We start from the raw sequence: 24545 nt of genomic DNA on the forward strand, positions 1-24545 counted from the left end.
AAAGCCCAGTCAGGCCGGCCCCAGGTTGCGGGAGCAACGTCGTTGTTGGCTACGGACCTTCCTGTGTTCTTGATCCCTGCTCGGCTTCCTGTTCCTGACTATCCAGTACTCCTGTTCCATGCTCGGCCTCCTGTTCCCGACCATCCGGCGTTCCTGTTACCTGCTCCGCCTTCTGTTCCAGCGTTCCTGTTCCCCGCCCGGCTCTCTGCATCGGACCTCGCCCCTCTTCGTGTGGACTCTGCTACACTCACGGTACCTTACCCCCGGGACCAGCACAGTTTGCTCCCGCCACACCCGCACTCCCCCTTCGTAGGGGTGCGTTCGGGAAGAGTCAGAGGCCATGGCCGACCAAGCGGCTACACCGTTGGCAATAGCCCAGGAGAACCAGGCTTTGAGGCACACCGTGCAGCAGCTCAGTAACGCGGTTACGGCACTGCAGCAGCGTTTGGACGCCCTACCGGCTCCTGGGGCCGACGCTTCTGGCAAGTACCCAGTGGCTTTGCCTGAGAAATTTGATGGGGCCCCGGCCAGCTTTCCCATGTTCCTTGCCCAGGCCAAGCTGTATATTCAGGGGCGCGCCCGGAATTTCCCTGACGACCGCACCAAGGTGCATTTTTTGATTAGTTTGTTAAAGGACCAGGCGGCCAAGTGGGCGTTGCCGCTGCTCAGGCAAGACTCCCCCTTGCTGACAGACTACGGGGGGTTTTGCAATCTGTTGGAGGCCGCGTTCGGCAACCCCCAGAAGGAGAGTCAAGCCAACCGGGCGATTCGGCGGTTGAGGCAGGGCAAGACCACGGTGGCCGCATACACCGCAGAATTCCGGCTGCTGGCACAGGACTTGACCTGGAACGACTCGGCTCTCCGGGACCAGTATCTCGAGGGGCTTTCAGATGAGATACTGGACCAGCTGGCCACAATGGAACGCCCCACCACGCTAGACACTCTTATTCAATGGAGTCTACAGATTGACGATCGGCTAGAGGACCGGCGTCAGGCTCGGGACCGCCGGCACCTCCAGTTCTTGGCCCCAGTGTCTACCAGCAGCCCCACGGGCCCAGCTAAGTCATTGGAGGTACCTATGCAGCTTGGGGCAGTGCGGCCACGCCTCTCCCCCGCAGAGAAGTCGCGGCGTCGGGAGGGGAATCTATGTCTCTATTGTGGCGGAAGCGGACACTATGCAAGGTCCTGTCCTGAGAAACGCCAGCCGCAGGGAAACCACCAAACCCCAGTAGCTGATGGCCCTGGCTACCTGGGGTCCCAAACAGCACAGAATGGGGCCGCACCAATTGAATTACAACACCTTATGGTTCCGGTACATCTATACCCTCCAGGAGGGCCATGGATTCTTACCCATGCGCTGGTGGATTCGGGCGCAACCCGCTCTTATATGGACGCTGCTTTTGCTGCCCAGCATCGGGTGCCACTTCGGAACAAGCCAGAACCGGTGCAGGTGGAGGCAATCGACGGACGGCCCCTGCGTTCGGGTGCCGTCACTCAGGAGACCCAGCTCCTGGTCCTGTGCCTCCAGCAGCACCGTGAGATGCGAACTCTGGATATTGCCTCCATGCCCCGGTTCCCCCTGGTGCTTGGGATGGACTGGCTGGAGGCTCACAATGTGCGGATCGACTGGGTCAAACGGACTGTACACTTCCCAGACCCCAGTTCTCCTGCTGAGACTGAGATGCTAGCGGCTGCGCCCACTGAGGAGGTTGCTGCAACGCTCCCCGCTGAATACCGGGAATATCACGACGTGTTTGAGGAACGGGGGGCAGACCAGCTGCCGCCGCATCGGTCCTTTGACTGTGGCATAGACCTCCAGCCCGGAGCGCCTCTACCGGTGAGTCGCTTATACTCGTTAACAGAGCCAGAGCGCGAGGCTTTACAGGACTTCTTGCGCAAGAACCTGGAGCGTGGGTTCATTAGGCCTTCTACCTCGCCCACTGCTGCACCAGTGCTCTTTGTTAAAAAGAAATGTGGGGAGCTCCGCCTTTGCCATGATTACCGGGCCCTGAACAAAATTACCATCCCGGACCGGTACCCCTTGCCCCTTATTTCGGAGTTACTGGAGCGGGTGCAAGGGGCGCAGGTGTTCACCAAGCTAGATCTCCGGGGTGCCTACAATTTGATTCGGATCCGCGCCGGGGATGAGTGGAAGACCGCATTTGGGACCCGGTACGGACAGTTCGAATACCTGGTTATGCCCTTTGGTTTGTGCAACGCGCCTGCTGTGTTCCAACGGTACATCAACCACGTGTTCCAGGACTTACTAGACAAGTACGTGGTGGTGTACTTGGATGACATTCTGGTTTACTCCCGTGACCCGGCGTGCCACGAAGGCCATGTCCGGACCGTGCTGCAGCGCTTGCGCGAGCATCGTCTGTATGCAAAGCTCAGCAAGTGCGAGTTTCATCAGCGGTCAGTGGACTTCCTGGGTCACCGACTCTCACCAGGTGGGGTGCAGATGGATCCTGGGAAGGTGGCAGCGGTTCGAGAATGGGCGGCACCTCGGAACCGCAAGGACCTACAGCGTTTCCTGGGGTTCACCAACTATTACCGGACTTTCATTGCGGACTATGCTCACCGCACCACCCCGTTGACCCGACTACTGCGCCCCAAGACGCCGTTTTCCTGGGACAAGGAGGCGGAGGAGGCGTTTCAAGGGTTGAAGGCCTGTTTCCAGAGAGCGCCAATCTTGCAACATCCGGATCCTTCTCGACCCTTTGTGGTAGAGACTGACGCCTCCAGTACGGCTCTCGGTGCCGTCTTGTCTCAGCAGCACGGACCGGAAGCGCCACTTTTACCCTGCGCCTTCTATTCCCGCCAGCTCCTCCCAGCGGAGCGTAACTATACCGTGTGGGAGCGGGAACTACTGGCCATCAAGGTGGCCTTTGAGGTTTGGCGCCATCATCTTGAAGGAGCACGACACCCGGTGGAGGTGAGAACCGACCACCGGAACCTGGAATACCTCCAGACCACCCGCAAGCTGAACCAAAGGCAGATCCGGTGGGCGTTGTTCTTTTCCCGGTTCCAGTTCCGGATCCGCTACATCCCTAGCTCCCAAAACCAGAAGGCGGATGCCCTGTCCCGGAAACCCGAAGACAACGTAGACACGGTTCAGCAAGCAGCACCCACCACGATCCTACCACCAGCTGCATTCCTGGCCACCCAGGAGGTTGAGCCACTGCAGGCTCGGGTGCGGGAACAGCAGCGGGTCGACGCTTGGGCCCAGGAACGACTCCGGGAACTGGCCGAAGGATCATGCCCTCAGTATCCAGGGCTGGTCTCGCATCAGGGTCTTCTGCTGCACCACGGGCGCCTGTACATCCCATCAGGGCCGCTGCGGGCTGAGATTCTCCGGGTGACCCATGATGCGCCAGCGGCGGGGCACTTTGGGCGGTATCGGACCACCCATCTGGTAAGCCGTGAGTTTTGGTGGCCCCGTTTGAAGGCCGACGTGGCTCGCTACGTCGCTGGTTGTGACGTCTGCAGGCGGGCCAAGGGGCCTACCGGGCGACCCCCCGGCCTTCTTCAGCCGTTGCCGGTTCCACCACGTCCTTGGCACACAGTTTCTTTGGACTTTGTAGTGGAGTTACCCCCGTCTCGTGGCTGCACCTGCCTTCTAGTTTTCTCCGACCACTTCACGAAGATGGTGCACTGTGCCCCCTGCCCATCCGTACCCTCAGCTAAGGAAACCGCGCAGCTGTACCTTCAGCATGTCTTCCGCCTGCATGGCCTACCTGAGCGTGTAGTGTCCGACCGTGGCGTTCAGTTCACGTCCCGGTTTTGGCGTGCTTTGCACCAGGCCCTCGGGACAGAGGTCTGTCTCTCATCTGCTTACCACCCACAGACGGATGGCCAGACGGAACGGGCGAACGCGGTGCTGGAACAGTACCTCCGGTGTTACTGCAGCTACCAGCAGGACGACTGGGTCGACCACCTAGCATTGGCGGAGTTCGCTTATAACAACGCGGTGAATGCGTCCACCCAGCAGACCCCGTTCCAAGCCAGTTATGGTTTTCATCCACGGTTGTTTCCGGATGTGCTGCCGGCATCTGCGGTCCCTGCGGTGACAGAGTGGCTTCAGGAGCTCCAGTCCCAGCAACAGCTGTTGATGGAGCAGCTGCGCCAGGCCAAGGAGGCGTACAAGGTCCAGGCCGACCGCCACCGCCAGGTGGGGCCGGAACTTCACGTCGGTGACCTGGTGTGGCTTTCCACTCGCCACCTCCACCCTTCTCGACCTTCGCGGAAGCTGGACGCCCGGTTCACCGGCCCGTTCCCTATCGTGAACCAGGTCTCGCCTGTAGCTTTCCGTCTCCGGTTGCCAGCACACCTGAAGGTTCACCCGGTATTCCACAGGTCCCTTCTGAGTCTGGTGGCCCCACCCGACGAGTTCCACCCGAACCGTCCCCGACCGCAGCCAGTTTTGGTGCAGGGAGAGCCTGAGTACAAGGTGGAACGCATTCTGGACTCCCGATACCGCAGGGGAAGGCTGCAGTATCTCATTGACTGGAAGGGGTATGGGCCAGAGGACCGTTCCTGGGAACCAGCGGCCAACGTCCACGCGCCTGCCTGCATCCGAGAGTTTCATGCGGCGTACCCCAGCAAGCCGGGTCCGGACCCTCAAGTGAGGGGGGGCCTGGGAGGGGGGATGGTGTGATGGCCTGGGATTCCGAGTCTGAGAGCGATCCGGAGGAATCCCAGCCGGCACAGGAGTCCCCGCCTCCAGGGCCGGCTGAACTGGGGCAAGGCCTAGATGCTGAGGAAACTCAAGAGCAGGCACCAGGTGAAACCATTCTGGCCCCAGAGGTGCTGGATGACTCAGTGGCCACAGGTGAGCCTCCTCCAGGGCCCAGTAACCCTTCGGCCTCTCCTGATCTGCAGAGGCTTAGGGCAGAGAGGCGAAGGGAACTGGTTGCCCCCAGGAGGAGTGCTCGCCTTAAGGCCAGAGGAGGCGGGGCTCCTGGGGGTCGGGACCGCCCCTGACCTTAGAAGAGGATAAAAGCCCAGTCAGGCCGGCCCCAGGTTGCGGGAGCAACGTCGTTGTTGGCTACGGACCTTCCTGTGTTCTTGATCCCTGCTCGGCTTCCTGTTCCTGACTATCCAGTACTCCTGTTCCATGCTCGGCCTCCTGTTCCCGACCATCCGGCGTTCCTGTTACCTGCTCCGCCTTCTGTTCCAGCGTTCCTGTTCCCCGCCCGGCTCTCTGCATCGGACCTCGCCCCTCTTCGTGTGGACTCTGCTACACTCACGGTACCTTACCCCCGGGACCAGCACATGTAGCATAGCAAAGCTAGGATTACTGGCAACTACTGCAATTGTGAAAGATCACCAGTTTTATCCAGAAATATCTGGGTACATTTTACATTTCATGGCTCCACTGCTTACAGCTTACCATGCTCCAACACTATGTTTTCTTAAATAATTGGTTAAAACAATGTTTCCAATACTAATATTATTGTTCTGGTTAACTTCCCCCTCCCAGTACTGTTCCCTTTGTGGTTATGTTTTATTATGTTGTTACATTTTTTAAAATGTTACCATTGAAAAAACATTTAAAAATATTATTTCAAATAGTTAATTTCAATTATAATAAATATATATGTTATATAGTCTCACAGGGGTTCCCAAACTGTGATCTGAGAGCTTTACTCAGGGGGTTTGCAGCATCTCTGTGGATTTGTGGTTGAAGATGGGAAAAATCAACATTCATACTGATTTTTAAATTGTATCTTTATTGCTTCTTTTATATTGATTTTTAATTGTGTTCTACGAAATTCAAACCGTAACACAATAAAAATGCAAGAAACAAAAGAAGCAATAAATATACCATTTAAAAATTACACAGCATCTGCTACATTATACAAAAGGGCAGAAAACTATTAAGTGGTGTGACAAGACAATAATGTAGTGTTGCCTTATGTCCTCTTTTTCCCCATATGTCCTCTTTTTCCAGGACACGTCCTCTTTCCCCATATGTCCTCTTTTTCCAGGACACATCCTCTTTTTCATGGGTATGTAAAATGAGAGCCATCATAGGAATCCACGGTTAAAAGCAGAAGTCGGCAAATGTGTCCGGTTCTTTGGTCTTCAAACTATGGCAACCCTACAACTTCAAGTTGTCCACGGTGGTGGGGAGTTTGGGAACCAATGTGCCTAAATAAATTTAAATGTCTCATTGCAAGCAATGCCGTTCTTTGCACAAATATATCATGTACGTGGCTTCTTGGCCTTTGGGCTAAGATCAAGTGTAGTAAATATATCATACAGATATCTGACTGTATAAGCATCTAACTGCAATTCAACGTTTCCTTTCCTTTATGTTAAGATCATCGATAAATAATGGGTTCTTTCTGTAAGCCGCCTTGAATTCACTTGTTGGAAGAAGGTGGGGCACAGAGATCCGTAAACAAATAATAAAATACAGTGGTACCTTGGTTCTCAAACGCCTTGGTACTAAAACTTGGAACCTAAACACTGCAAACCTGGGAGTAAGTGTTCCGGTTTGCGAACGTGCTCTGTTTTGAGTGCTACACTTCTGTTTTGAGTGTTATGCCAAGGTCTGTCTGTTTTTCCTATTTATATTGCATTTTTGTGGCTTTTTGGTTTTGTTTCTGGGACTGTGTGGAACCCAGTTCACCTACTGATAGACTGATTGTGTGACTGCAGTACATTGTTTATTGCTTTCATTTTATGGATCAATGGTCTCGTTAGATAGTAAAATTCATGTTAAATTGCTGTTTTGGGGGTTGTTTTTAAAAGTCTGGAACAGATTAATCCGTTTTGCATTACTTTCTATGGGAAAGCAACTGCGCCTCGGTTTTGGAATGCTTTGGATTTGGAACGGACTTCCGGAAAGGACTAAGTTTGAGAACCAAGGTACCACTGCAATAAAATAAATATAAAATTAAAATATAAAATAAAATAAATAAAAGGCAAACGCTTTTGCTAATAGCCAGTGGAGACCCCCGCCCCCCGCCCACGTGCGCTGCGGGCCGCCTTCTAAGCAGCGTGGAGGCGCTTACCGGCGGCCTCCTCCAGGGGGCGCTGCAGAGGCGGCTCCTCCAGGAGCTGCTGAAGCCTCTCTCCGCTCAGCGCTTCCAGCACCGCCTCCGGGGGAAGCGCCACCATCTTCTCCCACAGGCCGCGAGTGTAGAAGTCCACCGTGTGGGCCCGGCACAGCGAAAGCATCCGTCCCAGGAAGCGCGCCACCGCCCGCAGCCGCGCCACCACCGTCTCCGCCGGCAGCTCCGGGGGAAGAGGGCGGTTCGGCCCGGGGACCGGCGCGGAAGCCTCGTGGACGCGCCGCGACATCGCCGGCGGGGGGAACGGATGGAGCCGAGCTGCTCAGGCGTAAAAGGAAGGGCTCGGCGCTCGATTGGGAGAGCCTGTCCGTCTCCAAGGACGCCCGTTCGCTCTCGAATGCCCTGTCCAGGCTAAGCGAATCGAGCACCGACAGAAAGGCCAGCGATTTCTCTTCATCAGGGATAAGGGCGACTGCCGCGGCCGAAGAGAAGCGGGTCGCCGGTTGGATTACGTCATCGGCGCGCGGCGAAGCCGAGCGGAAGTTGGCAGATGGCGCCTGTAGCGAGGAAGAGAGAGGCGCCGGGCGCCGAGAAAGATGCTGGGGTGGAGAAGAAGTCGCAGGTTCGCCCCGGTCGGAAACGGCAGTGGAGGAAAGACCCGCGTCTGGTGCGAGGGAGCGTCCGGGAGGGTAAGGCCAGCCAGGAAGGAGCTGAAGGCGGGGGGAGTGGGGCGCCTATAAACACTGGGCGATAAGCAGCTAAGTCGTACTCTGAATAGACCCATTGGAATCAATGGTGCACGTTGAATTATTATTATTATTATTATTATTATTATTATTATTTCTACCCCGCCCTTCTGGCTGGGTTTCCCCAGCCACTCTGGGCGGCTTCCAACAGAATATTAAAAACACAATACAATGGTGCCTCAGGTTAAGTACTTAATTCGTTCTGGAGGTCCGTTCTTAACCTGAAACTGTTCTTAACCTGAAGCACCATTTTAGCTAATGGGGCCTCCCACTGCCGCCACTCCGCCGGAGCACGATTTCTGTTCTCATCCTGAAGCAAAGTTCTTAACCTGAAGCACTATTTCTGGGTTAGCGGAGTCTGTTACCTAAAGCGTATGTAATCTGAGGTACCACTGTAAAACCTCAAATATTAAAAACGTCCCTAAACCTTCAGATGTCTTCTAAAAGTCAGAAGAATGTGGCTAAGTTTGGATATCCATTTTGGTCAGGGTTTAGGCCTGGCTTTGGCGCAGAAGCTGCTTTGGTTGCCATGCATTTGGTTGTCACTAGAGGTAGGAAAATGCATCCTTGTTCGTTCTCCTCGACCTCCCCTGGCAGCTTTCGATACCATTGACTGTGGTATCGTTCTGGCCGTCTTGAGTTAGGGGTGTGTGGTACTTCTGGATCTACTGCTGTTCCCTGCAAGTGGCTTCGGTGGCGCAGAGTGCCTTCCGTCAGCTTCTGCTGGTGGCCCATCCTGGACAAGGAGAGCCTCACTATTGCTGTCTATGCTCTGGTATCCTCTAGCTTAGACTCTTGCAACACGTTCTACATAGGGCTGCCACTGAAGGCAGTTCAGAAACTTCCACTGGTGCAGAGTTTGGCGTCCAGGTTGTTCACTGGTCCTAGACAGTTTAAGCATCTTACAACTGTTCCTGGCCTGACTGCCCTGGCTGCAGATTTGTTTCTGGGCCCAATTCAAAGTGCTGGTCTTGACCTATAAAGCCTTAAATTGCCCAGGGCTGTAATTATCTCAAGTACCGCCTTTCCCCATATGACCCGGTCCAGACCCTGCAAACATCTTTGTGTGCCTTCTCCACAAGAGGTCTGGAAGGTGCCAGTACCAACTGGGCCTTTTCTGCAGTGGCTCTTCATTTGTGGAGTGCTGTCCCAGGGAGCCTCACTTGGTGTGTTCATTACGTATCTTTAGGTACCAGGCAAAAATGGTTTTTTTAATAACCAGGCCTTGGGCTAATTAATATTCTGTCGCCTTTAAAATGGGTTTGTGTGAACCACCCTGCAGTCTTTGGATGAAGGATGGTATACAAATTTAATAAATAATAATAAGATTAACCACAAAATGTGACATCCTGGCAAAACATTTTATTTAAACATTGTTCACTTAGAAGTGAGCTTTGCGGGGCTCATAGCTTAGGCTGCAGTCCTAACCCTACTCACCTTGGAGTTCAGTTGGACTTGCTTCTGGGTAGACATGGTTAGGACCTTAGGCTTACTAAGGGCTGTTAAGTATAAAGTTTGACCTTACCTACCTGCCCAACAAGGTCTTCCATCAGTTTGCAAAGGAAGAGACAGTGATCACATTCACACATCACAGGAACCCAGCTATAACTTAGTAAGACCATGTGAAAGCAAGGGCTCCCAGAGACGAGTTTGCAGAAAGGGTAGAGAGCAAGGTTAAGTTCTTTTACATGAGCAAGTCAGCTTGCTCAACATTCGAGTTGACCCTATTAACTACAGTTCTTCAAGAGAAGATGGAGCATTATGTCAAAGTTTATCTGGAAGAAGCATTAGTAAAAGAGAGTGTTATGTTATAACATTTGTAGTTTTAATCACACTTTTTTCTTATTCCACATCTTTTTTTGGTGTCTATAGGACAGGGTTTTGCCTTTTGGAGAAAGCAAAAGATCCAACGTGACTACAAGAAATTGCTTAAAAAGGAAAGCAATGCCAATTCTCAGAAGAACATTGGGTACAAAGAAGATTACCCAGAACACCTGAAGCATCTTTACTTAGCTGAAGAGGAAATGCTTAAGAAACAACGGAAGCCTAGGAATGTTCGCCCTGCTATACCAAAAGAAGAGGAAATTGCAACCACAAAGTAAGAAACCTTTTGGGAACTGCTTTTATCCTATAATTCCTTTTTAAAGGTGAGCCTAGGTTATTCTTCTAGCAGGTGTTTTCACAGCATTTTAGTTCCATTCAGGGTAATCTTTCATTTTCCAAGTTTAGTTCAGTGAAAAAGGTAGCAACTAGCAGTAACAGCATATAAAATAGTTCAGCTATTTTAGGATTTGGGTCAAATTATAGTAAATTGTCCTAAGGGATGCGGGTGGCGCTGTGGGTTAAACCACTGTGCCACTTGGGCTTGCCAATCGAAAGGTTGGCAGTTCAAATCCCCGCGACGGGGTGAGCTCCCGTTGCTCAGTCCCAGCTCCTGCCAACCTAGCAGTTCGAAAGCACAAAGTGCAAGTAGATAAATTCCTACCTCCAGCAGGAAGGTAAACGGTGTTTCTGTGCGCTGCTCTGGTTCCCCCAGAAGCGGCTTAGTCATGCTGGCCACATGTCTGCGGAAAAACTGTCTGCGGAAGTGGACAAACACCAGCTCCCTCGGCCTGTAAAGCGAGATGAGTGCTGCAACCCCAGAGTCCCTGACCACGTTTGCTGAGGTTGATAGGAACTGTAAGGCACCACATTGGTACATAGAATAAATACATAGAATAAATACATAGAATAAATGTGGGGAATAAAGTTATGGTACATATAAGGAAGTTACATGATTACATATGCATTTTTCTTAATAGTTGCAAACCACTTTTCAAACATAATAGATCTCAAGCAGCTCAAAATAGTTAAATCCGATTTATAGGTCGATGATAATTGCTCTGAACATGATAGATGCAGAATAGCAGACAATGCTGCCTATCTGAAAGGTGGTGTTGGCAAAAGCAGTTCTGTAGGTCAGATGAGCAATAGACTCCTTTCCCCAGCACAGCCCTGTTGTTGTTGCTGCACTTTTCCAAATGGTATTGAGAGGACCATTGAAAGCACTGAATCAGAATTGCAAACTTTACACGAATAGTATAATTGCATTAATCGAAAAGCAATACTTTTACTCACTGGTTTGTTTGTCTAATGCAGGTGCAACACGGTTCATCGAAAATTTAAAACGAAAACCTCAAACCAGAAAGCAAAAGAAGAATATGAGAAAATAAAAGCCGAACGAGAGAAGAAAAAAGAGGTAAGTCTTAAAGTCTTAAGTTTCTTACAGAAAGTTAGCACTTTAGAGAGTGGGAAGATGTGAGAGTTTTATTTTATTCCCTAGCACTGAAGTTGATGCGGGCAACTTCTTTTGTCTTATAGCTCATGATAATTTTATGTAACTCACTCTATATATTGTTGGAAAGGGGTCCACCAGTCTGGTTTTTTTATAATACAATTATTAATACCAATCTTTCAAATACCAAATTATATAATTTAAAGTGGCCCCCTGCATGCTATACTTGATGGTTTCATGATTTTCTTTATTTCTGCATTCCAAAATCTTACTAGTTTCAATTACATTCTGGTCATAATCATAATCCCTTATACAACAACTGCAATATTAATAGTTTCTGTTTTTGTTGAAACATTAAATGATTAATAAAACTGTAAATGAGGAACTCAAAACTATATCCTTGTTCTTTCTGTGTGGCAATTATTCTGTCCATGGTGTTTCTTCCAGTCCTTGAAAGATGCTATGTCTTTCTCCCCCCTCCCCCTGATTATTGCTCTCATCAGTCATGCCCAAGAGATCCACCAGTCTGATGTCTTCTGAAACAGGTGCACTGTAGTCCTAACCATGAAGAACAATGCAATAACATAAGCAAATGTGCTTTCCCCCCTGTATCAGAAAGACAATAGAAAGACAACCCTGGACTTTGTCATTAGATAGGTAACTGTGTTGATTACTTATTTTTCGCACTAAAAACATTGGAACAAATGAAGGAGGTATCATGGACAAATATTTCTAGATATCACCATTTATTTTCCTAGCATATATACCCGTAAGATATTTGCAACTTGCATTTATATATATGTAAAAATAATTTCTTAAAAAGTATGAAAGTCATACTTCTTTTAATTACTTGGGTATTTCTTTATTATTTCAGGCAGCCATAAAAAGAAGGGAAGAAATAGAAAAAGCTCAAAAGCTCTACAAACAGAAGAAAATGGAAGCTTATAAAATTTTAAGTAAAAAGACAAGAAAAGGACAGCCAAATCTAAACTTACAAATGGAGTACCTCCTTCAGAAAATACAGAAAAACCCATAAACTCTTGTTTTTTTATTACAGGTGCAAACAAAAATGAGCCTTTAAGATGATAAAACTTGTTATCCCTCCTCAGTATTGGAAAACCTGATATTAAAGAATTGGCTCTTGGGAAAGTGTACAAAATTATGATGAAAGTATTTTGAGGGTATCAGAATAAAATCTGTTTTCAAACTATCTGAACTTGCAAATCTGGGTATCATATTTTTCTAGTAGTATTTTAAAATAAATACATGTATCTGCATTAGACCAGCAGTGGTCTAATTTTAGCTAAAATCTCTGAATTCTTGTGGTCTTGGTTTTTAACCCATCCAGCTGTTACTTCACCTGTGTTCTTAGAATGGGCATTACACTGTTTACCACAACAAACACGAGACTATTCCTGATTCAATCTCACTTAGTATATAATTGTTGGAAGTGTGATTAATGGATGGAGGTACTGATATTTTATTATATTAATGAATAGCTGCACTGCCGTCAAGTACTAACTCATAACGAAAAGCCTGGTTGACACGAGTTTTATTGGGAAGCAAAGCAATATGTATTGATTTTAAGATAATGAAAAGTGGTTCTGTCAATAGCAGAATCAAAGAAGATAGGTACATAAGCAGAGTCAATCCATGGAATGATTTTTCTTCTTTTGCTGTATGATGCTCTTACACAAATGTAACATCTTAATCCTGTGTATCCTCCTTCCAAGTCAGTCTTGGGCGCTGCAACACTTTGGTTGTGCAATGATAGATGACACATATGGAGATACACGTCTCTAATGCCAGGTTTGATCACTGAAGCTCACTGTTGTCAATGCAATAAAAAGCAATATGAAGCAGCCCTTATATTGGGGAGATTAAAATACTTTTTTAAAAAAATGAAAATGCTATGTTTCTGCCTTTTTCTTCCATTTGGCTAACACAGGCCTGGAGTGTTAAATTTCATGTGTGTTTTAAGTTTTACCCATGGATCGTAGGTGGGACACAACCACACACACACCTTGTAATCAGACTGTCTCGCCAGAGTGGTGCATACCCTGGTTATCTCCCGCTTGGACTACTGCAATGTGCTCTATGTGGGGCTACCTTTGAAGGTGACCTGGAAACTACAACTAATCCAGAATGCAGGAGCTGGACTGGTGACTGGGAGTGGCTGCCGAAACCACATAACACCTACATTGACTCCCAGTACATTTCCGGGCACAATTCAAGGTATTGGTGTTGACCTTTAAAGCCCTAAATGGCCTCCGCCCTGAATACCTGAAGGAGCGTCTCCACCCCCAGCATTCAGCTCAGACACTGAAGTCCAGCGCCGAGGGCCTTCTGGTGGTTCCCTCTCTGTGAGAAATGAGGTTATAGGGAACCAGGCAGAAGGCCTTCTCTGTGAAAAAAAGCACTGATATATAAAATAATAAACAACAACAACAAAATTATTATTACAGGGCTTGTATGGTGAAAAGGAGATGTGAGCTGGGGATTTGCCTCTGTGCCTTGTTGTATGTAGAGGATATATGCTTAAAACTTGAATGAGCTAATACATTGCGTTTCTCTTGCATCTGTTGTTGGTCAACTGTGAAATTAATTGTGTGATAACTTGTATGACACCTAATGGCAGATTTATCTAATACAGAAATAGTAATTCTAACTACGAATATAGATTTTTAAATACCATTTGAGTGGTGTGTTAGGTGTACTGTGTTGCAAAATTCACCCAGCGTTCCTTTAGAATTGTAGAGTTGGAACGAATCCAAAGGGTCATTTGATCCAACCTCTGCAACATGGGCATAGCCAGGGGAGCAGCTGCCGCCCACCAACTCAACAAATAAAACTACCTAACTAACTGACCAATCGAGTCACAGATAACTTGGTTCTGCCCACCCCCAACAAAAGTCCCACCTGCCCTAACATAAATCCTGGCTATGCCCATGCCCTGCAGTGCAGGAATCCTGCCCATAGCCATCCCTGGATGGGCTCAAAGCACCAATCTTCTGACTAACAGGCAGACTCACTGACCCCTTGTACCACTGGGGGCTAAGGAAAAGCTCCTTTTTCAGAAGTGTATATTAGGAAAAATTGTATACTAAAATGCATCAGGATTTTTTTAAAAAAATTAAGCAGGAAAAATGAGAAACGGAGAAAGAGAAATTACCAGATTTGTCCATCCCTAGCTGCAAAAAGCAACCATTTACTAATTTATTTAAATAGATTTTCACGGTTACAATAGCTCCTTGCAAAGATGGTCTACTGCAGTAAAACTTAAAAATGTGCCCGTCCTGTTTTAGGGAGGAAGGGAGACTATTTCAGCTTGCTTGTTCCTGCTTTAAATGCAGCATAATTGCTTTTCAGAAGCTTTTGGTTTTTATCCCTTATCATTGAAACCCCACTGGGTGGCAGCATGGAGCTGAAATTCAGCAGCAAGAATACATGGGTGCCTGATCGTTCAATAGAACAGATAAAATCATAGTTAAAAAGATCCGGTGCTATTTGAAGACCTGGTGTGATTTCAAGAGCTTACAATCTTAGGGGAAAGAAATACATTTTTAAAGCATTGCCCAGGAAAGCATTTATCAATCAGAAATTTCAATTTTAGGTCCTTGAGGCAGCAATCCTGTACACAGTTGCCCAGGCGTAAATCCTATTGAACTCAGTAGGACTAAACATCTGAGTAATGGCCTACAGTGTAATCCCTAACCATGCCTACTGAGAAGTAAGTCCTACTGAATTTAATATAGCTTACTCCCCGGTAAATGAGGTTAGGATTATAGCCTTCATTTTTATTGGCACCTGGAGCAGATATTCAAGGAGAACTGAGCTTCAAGGGGGAAGAGGAATCAGAAAAAACACCCCCCTCTATTTCTGCCATGATCCTCTGCTGAATTTGAGCTCATTTGTCCGAAATGTAGCCTATCTTCCCCACCCCATAATGATTTACTAGTATTTTCCACTGCTAATTGAAAAATTAGTTATTTAGTCATTTTTTTATGTGTGACAGCAAAATAAAAGTTCCATAAAAGTGATTATGGACAGGAACAATGTTTTATCTGCTCATTTGCGCTTTTGAGTTCATTTCTCCCTTTGATCGAAAATGATTTTTATTTTATTTTTTCCACACTGATGTTGTGTCAGAAATGAAGCGTGAACCCACGAAGTGACAAACTGTTCTTGTCTCGTTTTTATATTCCAACCTGCAAATAAAATGACCATTTCTCAGTGAGAATGCCCCTGCTGACACACTGCTATCGTATCAGCATATTTCCCAAAATAGAAGCAGCAGTAACTAATGGTATAATAGCATGGTTGTCTTTTAATAGAGAATCTCCTTTTCCAACCAAACCTTACCAGCTCTGTAGAAAAGTGATTTCATTATTTTCAGTATATATGGAATGACGTTCAGGCAAAGTTTGGCCCCTCCTGAGGAGCAGAATGATACACTGTCCAACATAATGACTATGTTTCTTTCCTTGTTATATTTGATGCCCGCTCAAGCAGAATTTTCAGACATTATTCAGAATGATGGTACTTCTTCTGAAAGAGCTGTGGGAAAGTGTACGTTTTCAGAGAAGTACTCAACAACAAACGGGAAGAAATATTGGTGGCACTGATGTGATGCATCAAACCCTAAATCATTACCCTGAAGAAGATATGAACATCTTAGCCTTCAGAACAAGAGGACTCCAGATGATTCATTGGTTTCACTGGTTTGTAATGGTTCAATCTTCAACTGACTGCAAGCAGAATGCTCTTCTACTGGTTTGGGAATTTCACAAACCTGTGGTGGCCAAAAAAACAACCCACCAAGCCTAGCTTTCAAAAGTCACCTTCCCTCTGACTGGGGAGTAAGGAAAAGGTTTATCACTTCTGCTGCAAGCAAACATGGAGCCTTCTTTCTGAGTGAGAACATAATACAGTGGTACCTCGGGTTACATACTCTTCAGGTTACATACGCTTCAGGTTACAGACTCCGCTAACCCAGAAATAGTGCTTCAGGTTAAGAACTTTGCTTCAGGATAAGAACAGAAATTGTGCTCCAGCGGCGCAGCAGCAGCAGGAGGCCCCATTAGCTAAAGTGGTACCTCAGGTTAAGAACAGTTTCAGGTTAAGTAGGGGCCTCCGGAACGAATTAAGTACTTAACCCGAGGTACCATTGTAATCTGTGTAGCAATGAGGAAAGAGTCGTTCATTGTCCAACCTACTTCTGGGCCATTTGACAAAAAACAGAAAAGTATACCATAGAGCACTTTGCGGATATGACTTTGAGGGAAAAGTTAATCCGATTGCTTTTCTAGTTCAGAATTTTGTACCAAAAAAACCTCCTTTCGAGGCAGGGTGGTATAATGGTTAGAGTGTCAGACTAGAAGGGTTCAAATCCCCACTCATCCGTGAAGCTCAATGGGGACCTTGGGCCAATCACTGCCTCTCAGCATAACTTATCTCACAAGATTGTTGGGAGTTTTAAGAATGAACAGGGGAACCATGAACACTGCTTTGAGCTCTTTGGAGAAAAGGTGAGATATAAAAGCGAAGAAGAAGAAGAAGAAGAAGAAGAAGAAGAAGAAGAAGAAGAAGAAAGAAGAAGCGGACCATTTGGATCCCTTCCAGTCGGGATTCAGGCCTCATCATGGGACTGAAACTGCCTTGGTCGCACTGGTTGATGATCTCCGGCGGGCTAGGGACAAAGGTGAGAGCTGTTTCCTAGTTCTGCTGGATCTCTCAGCGGCGTTCGATACCATCGACCATAGCATCCTTCTGGACCGTCTTGAGGGGCTGGGAGCTGGGGGCACTGTTATACAGTGGTTCCGCTCCTTCCTCCTGGGCCGTGTTCAGAAAGTGGTGGTGGGGGATGAGTGTTCAGACCCCTGGGCTCTCACTTGTGGGGTGCCTCAGGGTTCTGTCCTCTCCCCCATGCTTTTCAACATCTACATGCGGCCGCTGGGAGAGATCATCAGGAGGTTTGGGCTGGGTGTTCATCAGTATGCGGATGATACCCAGCTCTACCTCTCTTTTAAATCAGAACCAGTGAAGGCGGTGAAGGTCCTGTGTGAGTGTCTGGAGGCGGTTGGAGGATGGATGGCGGCTAACAGATTGAGGTTGAATCCTGACAAGACAGAAGTACTGTTTTTGGGGGACAGAAGGCGGGCAGGTGTGGAGGATTCCCTGGTCCTGAATGGGGTAACTGTGCCCCTGAAGGACCAGGTGCGCAGCCTGGGAGTCATTTTGGACTCACAGCTGTCCATGGAGGCACAGGTCAAATCTGTGTCCAGGGCAGCTGTTTACCAGCTCCATCTGGTACGTAGGCTGAGACCCTATCTGCCTGCGGACTGTCTCGCCAGAGTGGTGCATGCTCTGGTTATCTCCCGCTTGGACTACTACAATGCACTCTACGTGGGGCTACCTTTGAAGGTGACTCGGAAACTACAACTAATCCAGAATGCGGCAGCTAGACTGGTGAGTGGGAGCGGCCGCCGAGACCATATAACACCGGTCTTGAAAGACCTGCATTGGCTCCCAGTATGTTTCCGAGCACAATTCAAAGTGTTGGTGCTGACCTTTAAAGCCCTAAACGGCCTCGGTCCAGTATACCTGAAGGAGCATCTCCACCCCCATCATTCTGCCCGGACGCTGAGGTCCAGCGCCGAGGGCCTTCTGGCGGTTCCCTCATTGCGAGAAGCAAAGCTACAGGGAACCAGGCAGAGGGCCTTCTCGGTAGTGGCGCCCGCCCTGTGGAACACCCTTCCAGCAGATGTCAAGGCGATAAACAACTACCTGACATTCAGGAGACATCTTAAGGCAGCCCTGTTCAGGGAAGTTTTTAACGTGTGATATTTTATTGTATTTTTGGTTTTTATGGAAGCCGCCCAGAGTGGCTGGGGAGGCCCAGCCAGATGGGCGGGGTATAAATAAATTATTATTATTATTATTATTATTATTATTATTATTATTAGAAGAAGAAGAAGCTAATACAAAAATAGCCGACTCATAAATAATACACAACACTTCCTGCAAGCAGCTATAACTGTGAAAATAAGTATAAATTAAGTGATTTAAAAATAAAATAAAACAGGTTCGTAGAGGTGAATCTCTTGGTCCTCCTACCAGCAGGAGGAGTCTGCTAATACAAGAGAGAGGTGATTTCCCCTCCCCGCATTCCCCTCTTCTCATAGGCCTCAGTGCCTCCCCTTTGATCTGTTCTACAGAGGCAGCAGATCCTCCAGAACATATTTTCAGGGAGGCTGAAGAGAGGAGGGAAAATAAGAATTTCCCTCCCCTGCTCCTCCCATTAGTGGATGCATTCCTCTGGATTTTAAAGCCTTGCGTTAGGGCAGCAATTGGACACAACCCATAGTCTTAAGAGCAAGAAACAGTGGGTGAGATCCAAAGGTTTCCTTCCATGAACAGAAAGGAGCATTTGAATCTAACACACTAAATATAAAGAGGAAGGTCATAACAATGAGTTTTGGAACAATGATGGAGAAACTGAAAGAAATATGACAAGCAACTAGTAACAGTTTTATCCAAAGGCTTTAATCAGTTGAACAAATCAGGTAAATTAATTGTTAAATAAAAACAGGCAGTGTTTTACCTACAAGAACTATTGCTCCTATTTAGGAACAGACTTGTAGAGTCATAATTTGTATTTTGAACTCTCTAGTGTACACGAACTTCCTCCAAGGGGGGGGGTAGGGGAATGGGGGGTGGGGAGTCTTATCAAGAGAAAACGACTGACTAAGTGAAATAAAGAGCTATTGAGGTTGCACTATTGTATTCTCTGTTGCTAGGGAGAAAGATCATTTCTGCACTTTTCTTAAAATTCTGCTGGTTGTGATGTGTTTGGATAAGAGATTTTTTTTTAAGATTAGCAAAAAGAATGTAAGAAAATTATAGAGAGCTTGACAAAAGAAATATAATGGCAATTGTTCAGTGGATAGGATTCATATAGGGATTTGCTATTGCAGTCCTTGGACATATAACTTTCTCCTTCTCTGATAGGTAGGTACGTAGGAAGATTTGTAAATTAATCAGTAGTGGTGCAGGCGTACATACCAGAGGGAATTCTAACTGAGAATCTAAAGGCCATGAACAATGGTCAATTAGTATGATTAACATAAGAAGAACCCTACTGGATCATGCCAAAGGCCCATCTAGTCCAATATCCTGTTCTCACAATGGTCAAACAGATGTCTACAGGCTACAAGCAGAACATGAGGGCAACAGCACTCTCCTCAGTTGTCCTCCCCTTAAGATATGTTGCTGGGCTGGAAGGTGGGCAAACCCACGTTGCACTGGACAGAATGTCCAACTCCCAATGATTGTTGTAGCATCAGATATTCCCTCACTATCTGATGCATGCAAGATAAATCTAACTATACTGACTCTGTGCGCCTCCCATTTTGTTCATGTCAGATAATGGTGCCAATTGAAATGGTGATTGTGGACTCAACACAGAGAGACATAATCACAAGCTGATGAGGATAAGAGCTTGTAAAGTAATTATAGCAAGGAAGTGCCTCAGAATGATGGCTCCTTTTTAGTTTTTGTAGTATTAGGTCCCTGGGATGCAGCACCCTTAACTACAGTTCCTCTGCTTGATCCTACTTCCTTCTTTAAATCTGGAGATATCAGGGATTGATCTGAAGATCATCTGCATGCAAACACCTTCTCTTTTTTCTTCCCACAGAAAGTAATGTTGCAAACAGAGCTGGGACCAAGGATCTGTGCCAGGGAGAGTTTGTGGCAGAGGACCAAAGGAGGTTTCAGACAAGCTGTTTCCCCAAGAGGTGACCAAAACAAATGCTGGCAGACACCAAATATCTTTTTTAAAATATATATATATATAATTTTATTAATTTCCAACTAGTTAAACATTTTATCCATAATACAACAAATCATATCCATTTTAGACTTCCTACAACGTCACTGACAATCATTCGTAGTTATAACTTTGGTACACATTTCATTCTTTCATATTGCCATTTGTTCCTCCCTTCCTTCATTATTTCTAATAAACAATACTTATTAATTCTTTACAGTGCCTCTTTAAAACCCCCTAGCGTTGTATTTACACCACAGTTATTTTCCAGATAACCCACAAATTTCCCCCAGTCCTCAATAAATTTTTGATCTTTAGTATATCTGATTTTCCCTGTTAATTTATCCAGTTCTGCATATTCTGTCAGTTTTACTCTCCACTCTTCTACCGTTGGAATTTCCTCCTGCTTCCACTTCTGGGCCAACACGATTCTGGCTGCCGTTACGGCAGTCACCAAATATCTGATCCTACTGCAATCTACAACCTGTGAATAAACAAATGGTACCAGCCAGGGAGTGTACAGGTTGTTGTTGTTTAGTCGTTTAGTTGTGTCCGACTCTTCGTGACCCCATGGACCAGAGAACGCCAGGCACTCCTGTCTTCCACCGCCTCCCACAGTTTGGTCAGGCTCATGTTTGTAGCTTCGAGAACACTGTCCAACCATCTTGTCCTCTGTCGTCCCCCTCTCCTTGTGCCCTCCATTTTTCCCAACATCAGGGTCTTTTCCAGGGAGTTTTCTCTTCTCATGAGGTGGTCAAAGTATTGGAGCCTCAACTTCACGATCTGCCCTTCCAGTGAGCACTCAGGGCTGATTTCCTTAAGAATGGAGAGGTTTGATCTTCTTGCAGTCCATGGGACTCTCAAGAGTCTCCTCCAGCACCATAATTCAAAAGCATCAATTCTTCGTCGATCAGCCTTCTTCATGGTCCAGCTCTCACTTCCATACATCACTACTGGGAAAACCATGGCTTTGACTTTGACAGGTTACACGGAGCTTTCTCAATCAGAGCAGAAAGACTGGGTGAGTGAAAGTGAGGTCACAGTCTTGTATGGAAGCAAATTAGAAAAGAGCAGTTGTTGTGCCTCATGAGACCAGGAATGTGTGATGCCATCATAACGGCTAGTATGATAAACGGCTAGTTTATTGATAATCTCCTCACACAATTCTGTTGGAACCAGCTGACTTTCAGATGAAACCACAGCTCACATCACATTGTCCACTTGGGGCTACAGTAGTTTTTTTAAAACCGGCCTCCTGCAGACCATTTCATCTTTAGCTTGTGGATCAAAAAGGAAGGCAACCTAGTGCAACATTTTTCAGCTGAGTCTTCTCATGAAAGGGCTCGTGAAGACCCAGGGCCAAAGGCAAAAGTGGGCAGGGCAAAGGATGTGACTCTGTACAATAGGTTGCATTCCAGCCATGTAAAACCCAGAGGTTTCTACACACCCTGCACATGTATGTCTATCCGGGCAAGGAAGAGACATTACTTTAGTTCAAGGACACGTTATAGCCACCAAATGAACTCAAGGAGGGTCTGAAGCATGGCTGGTGGTGAGTGTGGTCTGGGAAGAGCTGCAAGGATCAGATTGGGAGTCCTGGAGGGCTGCATTCAGCCCTAGGCCCTGGTGCACCAACTCCTAGGGCAGAGGGGTCTTCCGCTCCACTCAGTATTTGCTGGCATGGGGCCAGGCCCCCTTGATGTTGAGGTGCTGGAGGAGGCTGAGCACAGCGTGGTTCAATTGCTGGCTCCTGAGCCATGGGAGAAGAAGCCACAGTGCTGGGCTCCCCACTTGGCCTCCTCCCAACGACGCAACGTCACATGAGCACTATCACATGATACCACACGTGTGCAAAACACACTGTCTGCCCCCCCCCCAATCCTGGGAACAAGATGACACCAATATGCCCAACTCCTGCTCTAGCGTGACTCTGCCTTTCTGAGTTCATTAGCAGTTAGTAATGTGCAGTGGTTTTTTTCTTAAAAAATGTTTAGGGGTACTCTCATTTTCCTACTGCCATTGAAATGCTGCCCCTCAATGAGGCCAAGCATAGATTCACAAAATGTTTTGGGGTATGAGCACCCCTGCGTTCCCCCCAGAAAAAAAGCACTGGTAATGTGTAACTTGGCCTTGAAAAAACATGGGAACAACTAGCTCATTAGAACAAGGGCAGCCAACTTGGTGCCCTCCAGATGTTGTGGATGACATATCCCATCATTGTTAATCATGGGCCATGCTGGCTAGGGCTGATGGGAGCTGTAGTATCTAGAGGGCACTGTGTTGCCTTCCCCTGCATTAGACAGAGTAACTGTCTCTCTTCAGCTTTAATGTTGGCTATTCTCAGTCTAGTCAGGAACAATGACCACTAGTCAATATTGTGACACACCTAGTTTTATCTCTGTTCTAGCAACTGACTCTACATTGTGCTTTTCTTGGGGGGGGGGGGAATCATCTTCCTCCTCTCTGTACTCAGATTATACAGTGGTACCTCGGGTTACAGACACTTCAGGTTACAGACTCTGCTAACCCAGAAATAGTACCTCAGGTTAAGAACTTTGCTTCAGGATGAGAACAGAAATCACACGGCGGTAGTGGGAGGCCCCATTAGCTAAAATGGTACCTCAGGTTAAGAACAGTTTCAGGTTAAGAGCGGACCTCTGGAACGAATTACAAAGTTCTTAACCCGAGGTACCACTGTACTTAGGTACTCCGTTCAAACATCTAATGAAGATGGTTCTGCCCCATGAAATCTTACAGCACAATGCATTTGTTAGTCTTCAAGGTGCCAACAAGGCTATTTTTATTTTTTTAAATAAATCCATACAAATTAGAAAATCATTCACAGCAACTGAGTTGGTTTGGGCAGAATATAGGGCAACATTTGCAATAAGAGTACTTAGCAAGGCTGATGTCTTGAATATGTTGACCACTAATACAACTGTGTGTTATTATTTGGGAGGTATGATATACTGGACATTGCCTTTAAATCAAGTGCTATTGATTGTTGAGCTGCACGAGTCATTGTCTGTTAGTAATGTGGAGCTTGCTCTGAGCTCTTGCCAATTCTTTGTTGCTGAGCAACAGCATTTGTCCCTCCAGTTAAGCATTTGTAGCATGTATGTATGGATTAAAAATAAGAATGATGTAGAATGCAAAACACTTTTCTCATTGTTCTTAACTGTTTACGAGCCAAGCAAAAGTACTTGTCATATTACTTGACAAGGAACAAACTGCTATGCCAAGACTGGCGATTCTGGGCCATGCATACTGGATGGAAACCAAGTAAATTCCATCTGACAAGTAAAACAACCTATAAGCTTATGAGTTGTGGTGGGTGGGGAGGAGCTGTAGGCCAAGACCCTTCGAATTCCTGGATCCAGCAAGTGTTAAAACCTAAGCAAGGATTCAAATTCCTGAGATAGCCAGGCTAGTTTCCTGGTGAAGTAATGGTCTGTATGGGTTTAACAAGTGCCAGACAGCAAATGGGTGAGCCCCACTCCCTCAACTCGCTGGTAGTTAGGAAGACAAAAGCCAGAGTTGAGAGCTGAGTTGCCTGAGCTAGAAGCTGGAAGCTGGCAGGCTGCAGGCTGAGCAGCTGCGAGTCAGAGCCATGCCTGATTTCTGTTGGAATCCAAGGCTTTGGCAATGGGAGAAGCAAGACCTTCTTGGGTGTTAATGCTGTGACCTCCCTCATTGTAGGCTCAGGTTGTATATATGTGTAAATAAACCATATATCATAAAGACATCACAGTCTCCTCTGTACCTCATTCCAAAGGAAGCATGTACCCTAGGTAAATGCCTGGAATCCCTGGAATCTTCCACCACTCGGAGATTGGGGTGGCATGCAACAATATTCAAATTCTTTGCCTTCACAATGTCACTGGTTCCTGTGCTTCATTTTAAAATACAAAGACTTATATTTTTTGTGAGCTTACTTGGAACAATGTGTGCAGTTCATTATAACCTGACGGATCAGTGGAAATACACTCAAGTAAATCACAATGGAATTTATATTGTTCTACATTTATTTATGGTGAGTCATTGCATCCCATTGGTGGTTTTAAATTGAAATAAAGTTTGAGTGAAATTACAGGTGCTGATGCTTATTCAGTCAACTTTAGCATCATGCCCACCTGATCCTTGCAGGTTGTAGAATGTATGAGTCAGTAGAGCATGAGACTCTTAATGTCAGGGTCATGGGTTCAAGCCCCATGATGGGCAAAAGATTCCTGAATCGCGGTGGATTGGACTCAGGTGAAAACATGGACATTTCTCACCCCCAATTAACCCTCCTCGGCACCCCAATCCATCCCCCACAGGGCACTTCCTATCAGAAGAAAGTCAAGTTCCACCACACCAATGGGGCATAGCACACACACTCTCCACCATCACGAGAAAACCCCTTAACTCCGATTTTATTTTATTCTTTGGTAGAATGAAAAACACACGTCAATAAATACATTTTAGAAAGGGGTAAGATTAGAGGCAGATGCACAAAGCATTTTTTAAATTTAAAAAATCAAGACTCCTTTTACTATGTAAATAAATTTTTCTCTCTTTTTTAAGATTTGATTTCTTTGTTTCTTATCTTTGTTACTTTTTTTTTCTTTATAAATTTTCTATTTTGTATACTTTTTTCTTTTCTTTTTTACCTGTTAAGAGATAATACATAA

At 46.6% G+C, this 24545-nt stretch overlaps 2 protein-coding genes across 3 annotated transcripts in view; one reads left to right on the plus strand and one right to left on the minus strand.

The window, feature by feature from the left end:
- Nucleotides 1–7311, minus strand: part of METTL25 (methyltransferase like 25) — a gene marked incomplete at its 5' end in the record, with an annotated part of 49773 nt that extends 42462 nt beyond the window's left edge. For both annotated transcript variants that reach the window (XM_083463099.1, XM_083463098.1), the window contains one exon: nucleotides 7023–7311. In XM_083463099.1, the coding sequence (XP_083319225.1) occupies nucleotides 7023–7311 (289 nt within the window). The remainder of the gene's footprint in view (nucleotides 1–7022) is intronic.
- Nucleotides 7312–7572: 261 nt separating this feature from the next.
- On the plus strand, nucleotides 7573–12252 carry CCDC59 (coiled-coil domain containing 59; the record flags this gene model as incomplete). The annotated part of the gene is made up of 4 exons (XM_083463119.1): nucleotides 7573–7711; nucleotides 9641–9866; nucleotides 10907–11006; nucleotides 11917–12252. The coding sequence occupies 4 exons, from the start codon at nucleotides 7573–7575 to the stop codon at nucleotides 12076–12078; spliced, it is 627 nt and encodes a 208-aa protein (XP_083319245.1). The 3' UTR covers nucleotides 12079–12252.
- Nucleotides 12253–24545: the final 12293 nt, after the last annotated feature.

This window comes from Podarcis liolepis (genome assembly GCF_965112155.1).
Source record: "Podarcis liolepis genome assembly, chromosome: 10".
Lineage (NCBI taxonomy): Eukaryota > Metazoa > Chordata > Lepidosauria > Squamata > Lacertidae > Podarcis > Podarcis liolepis.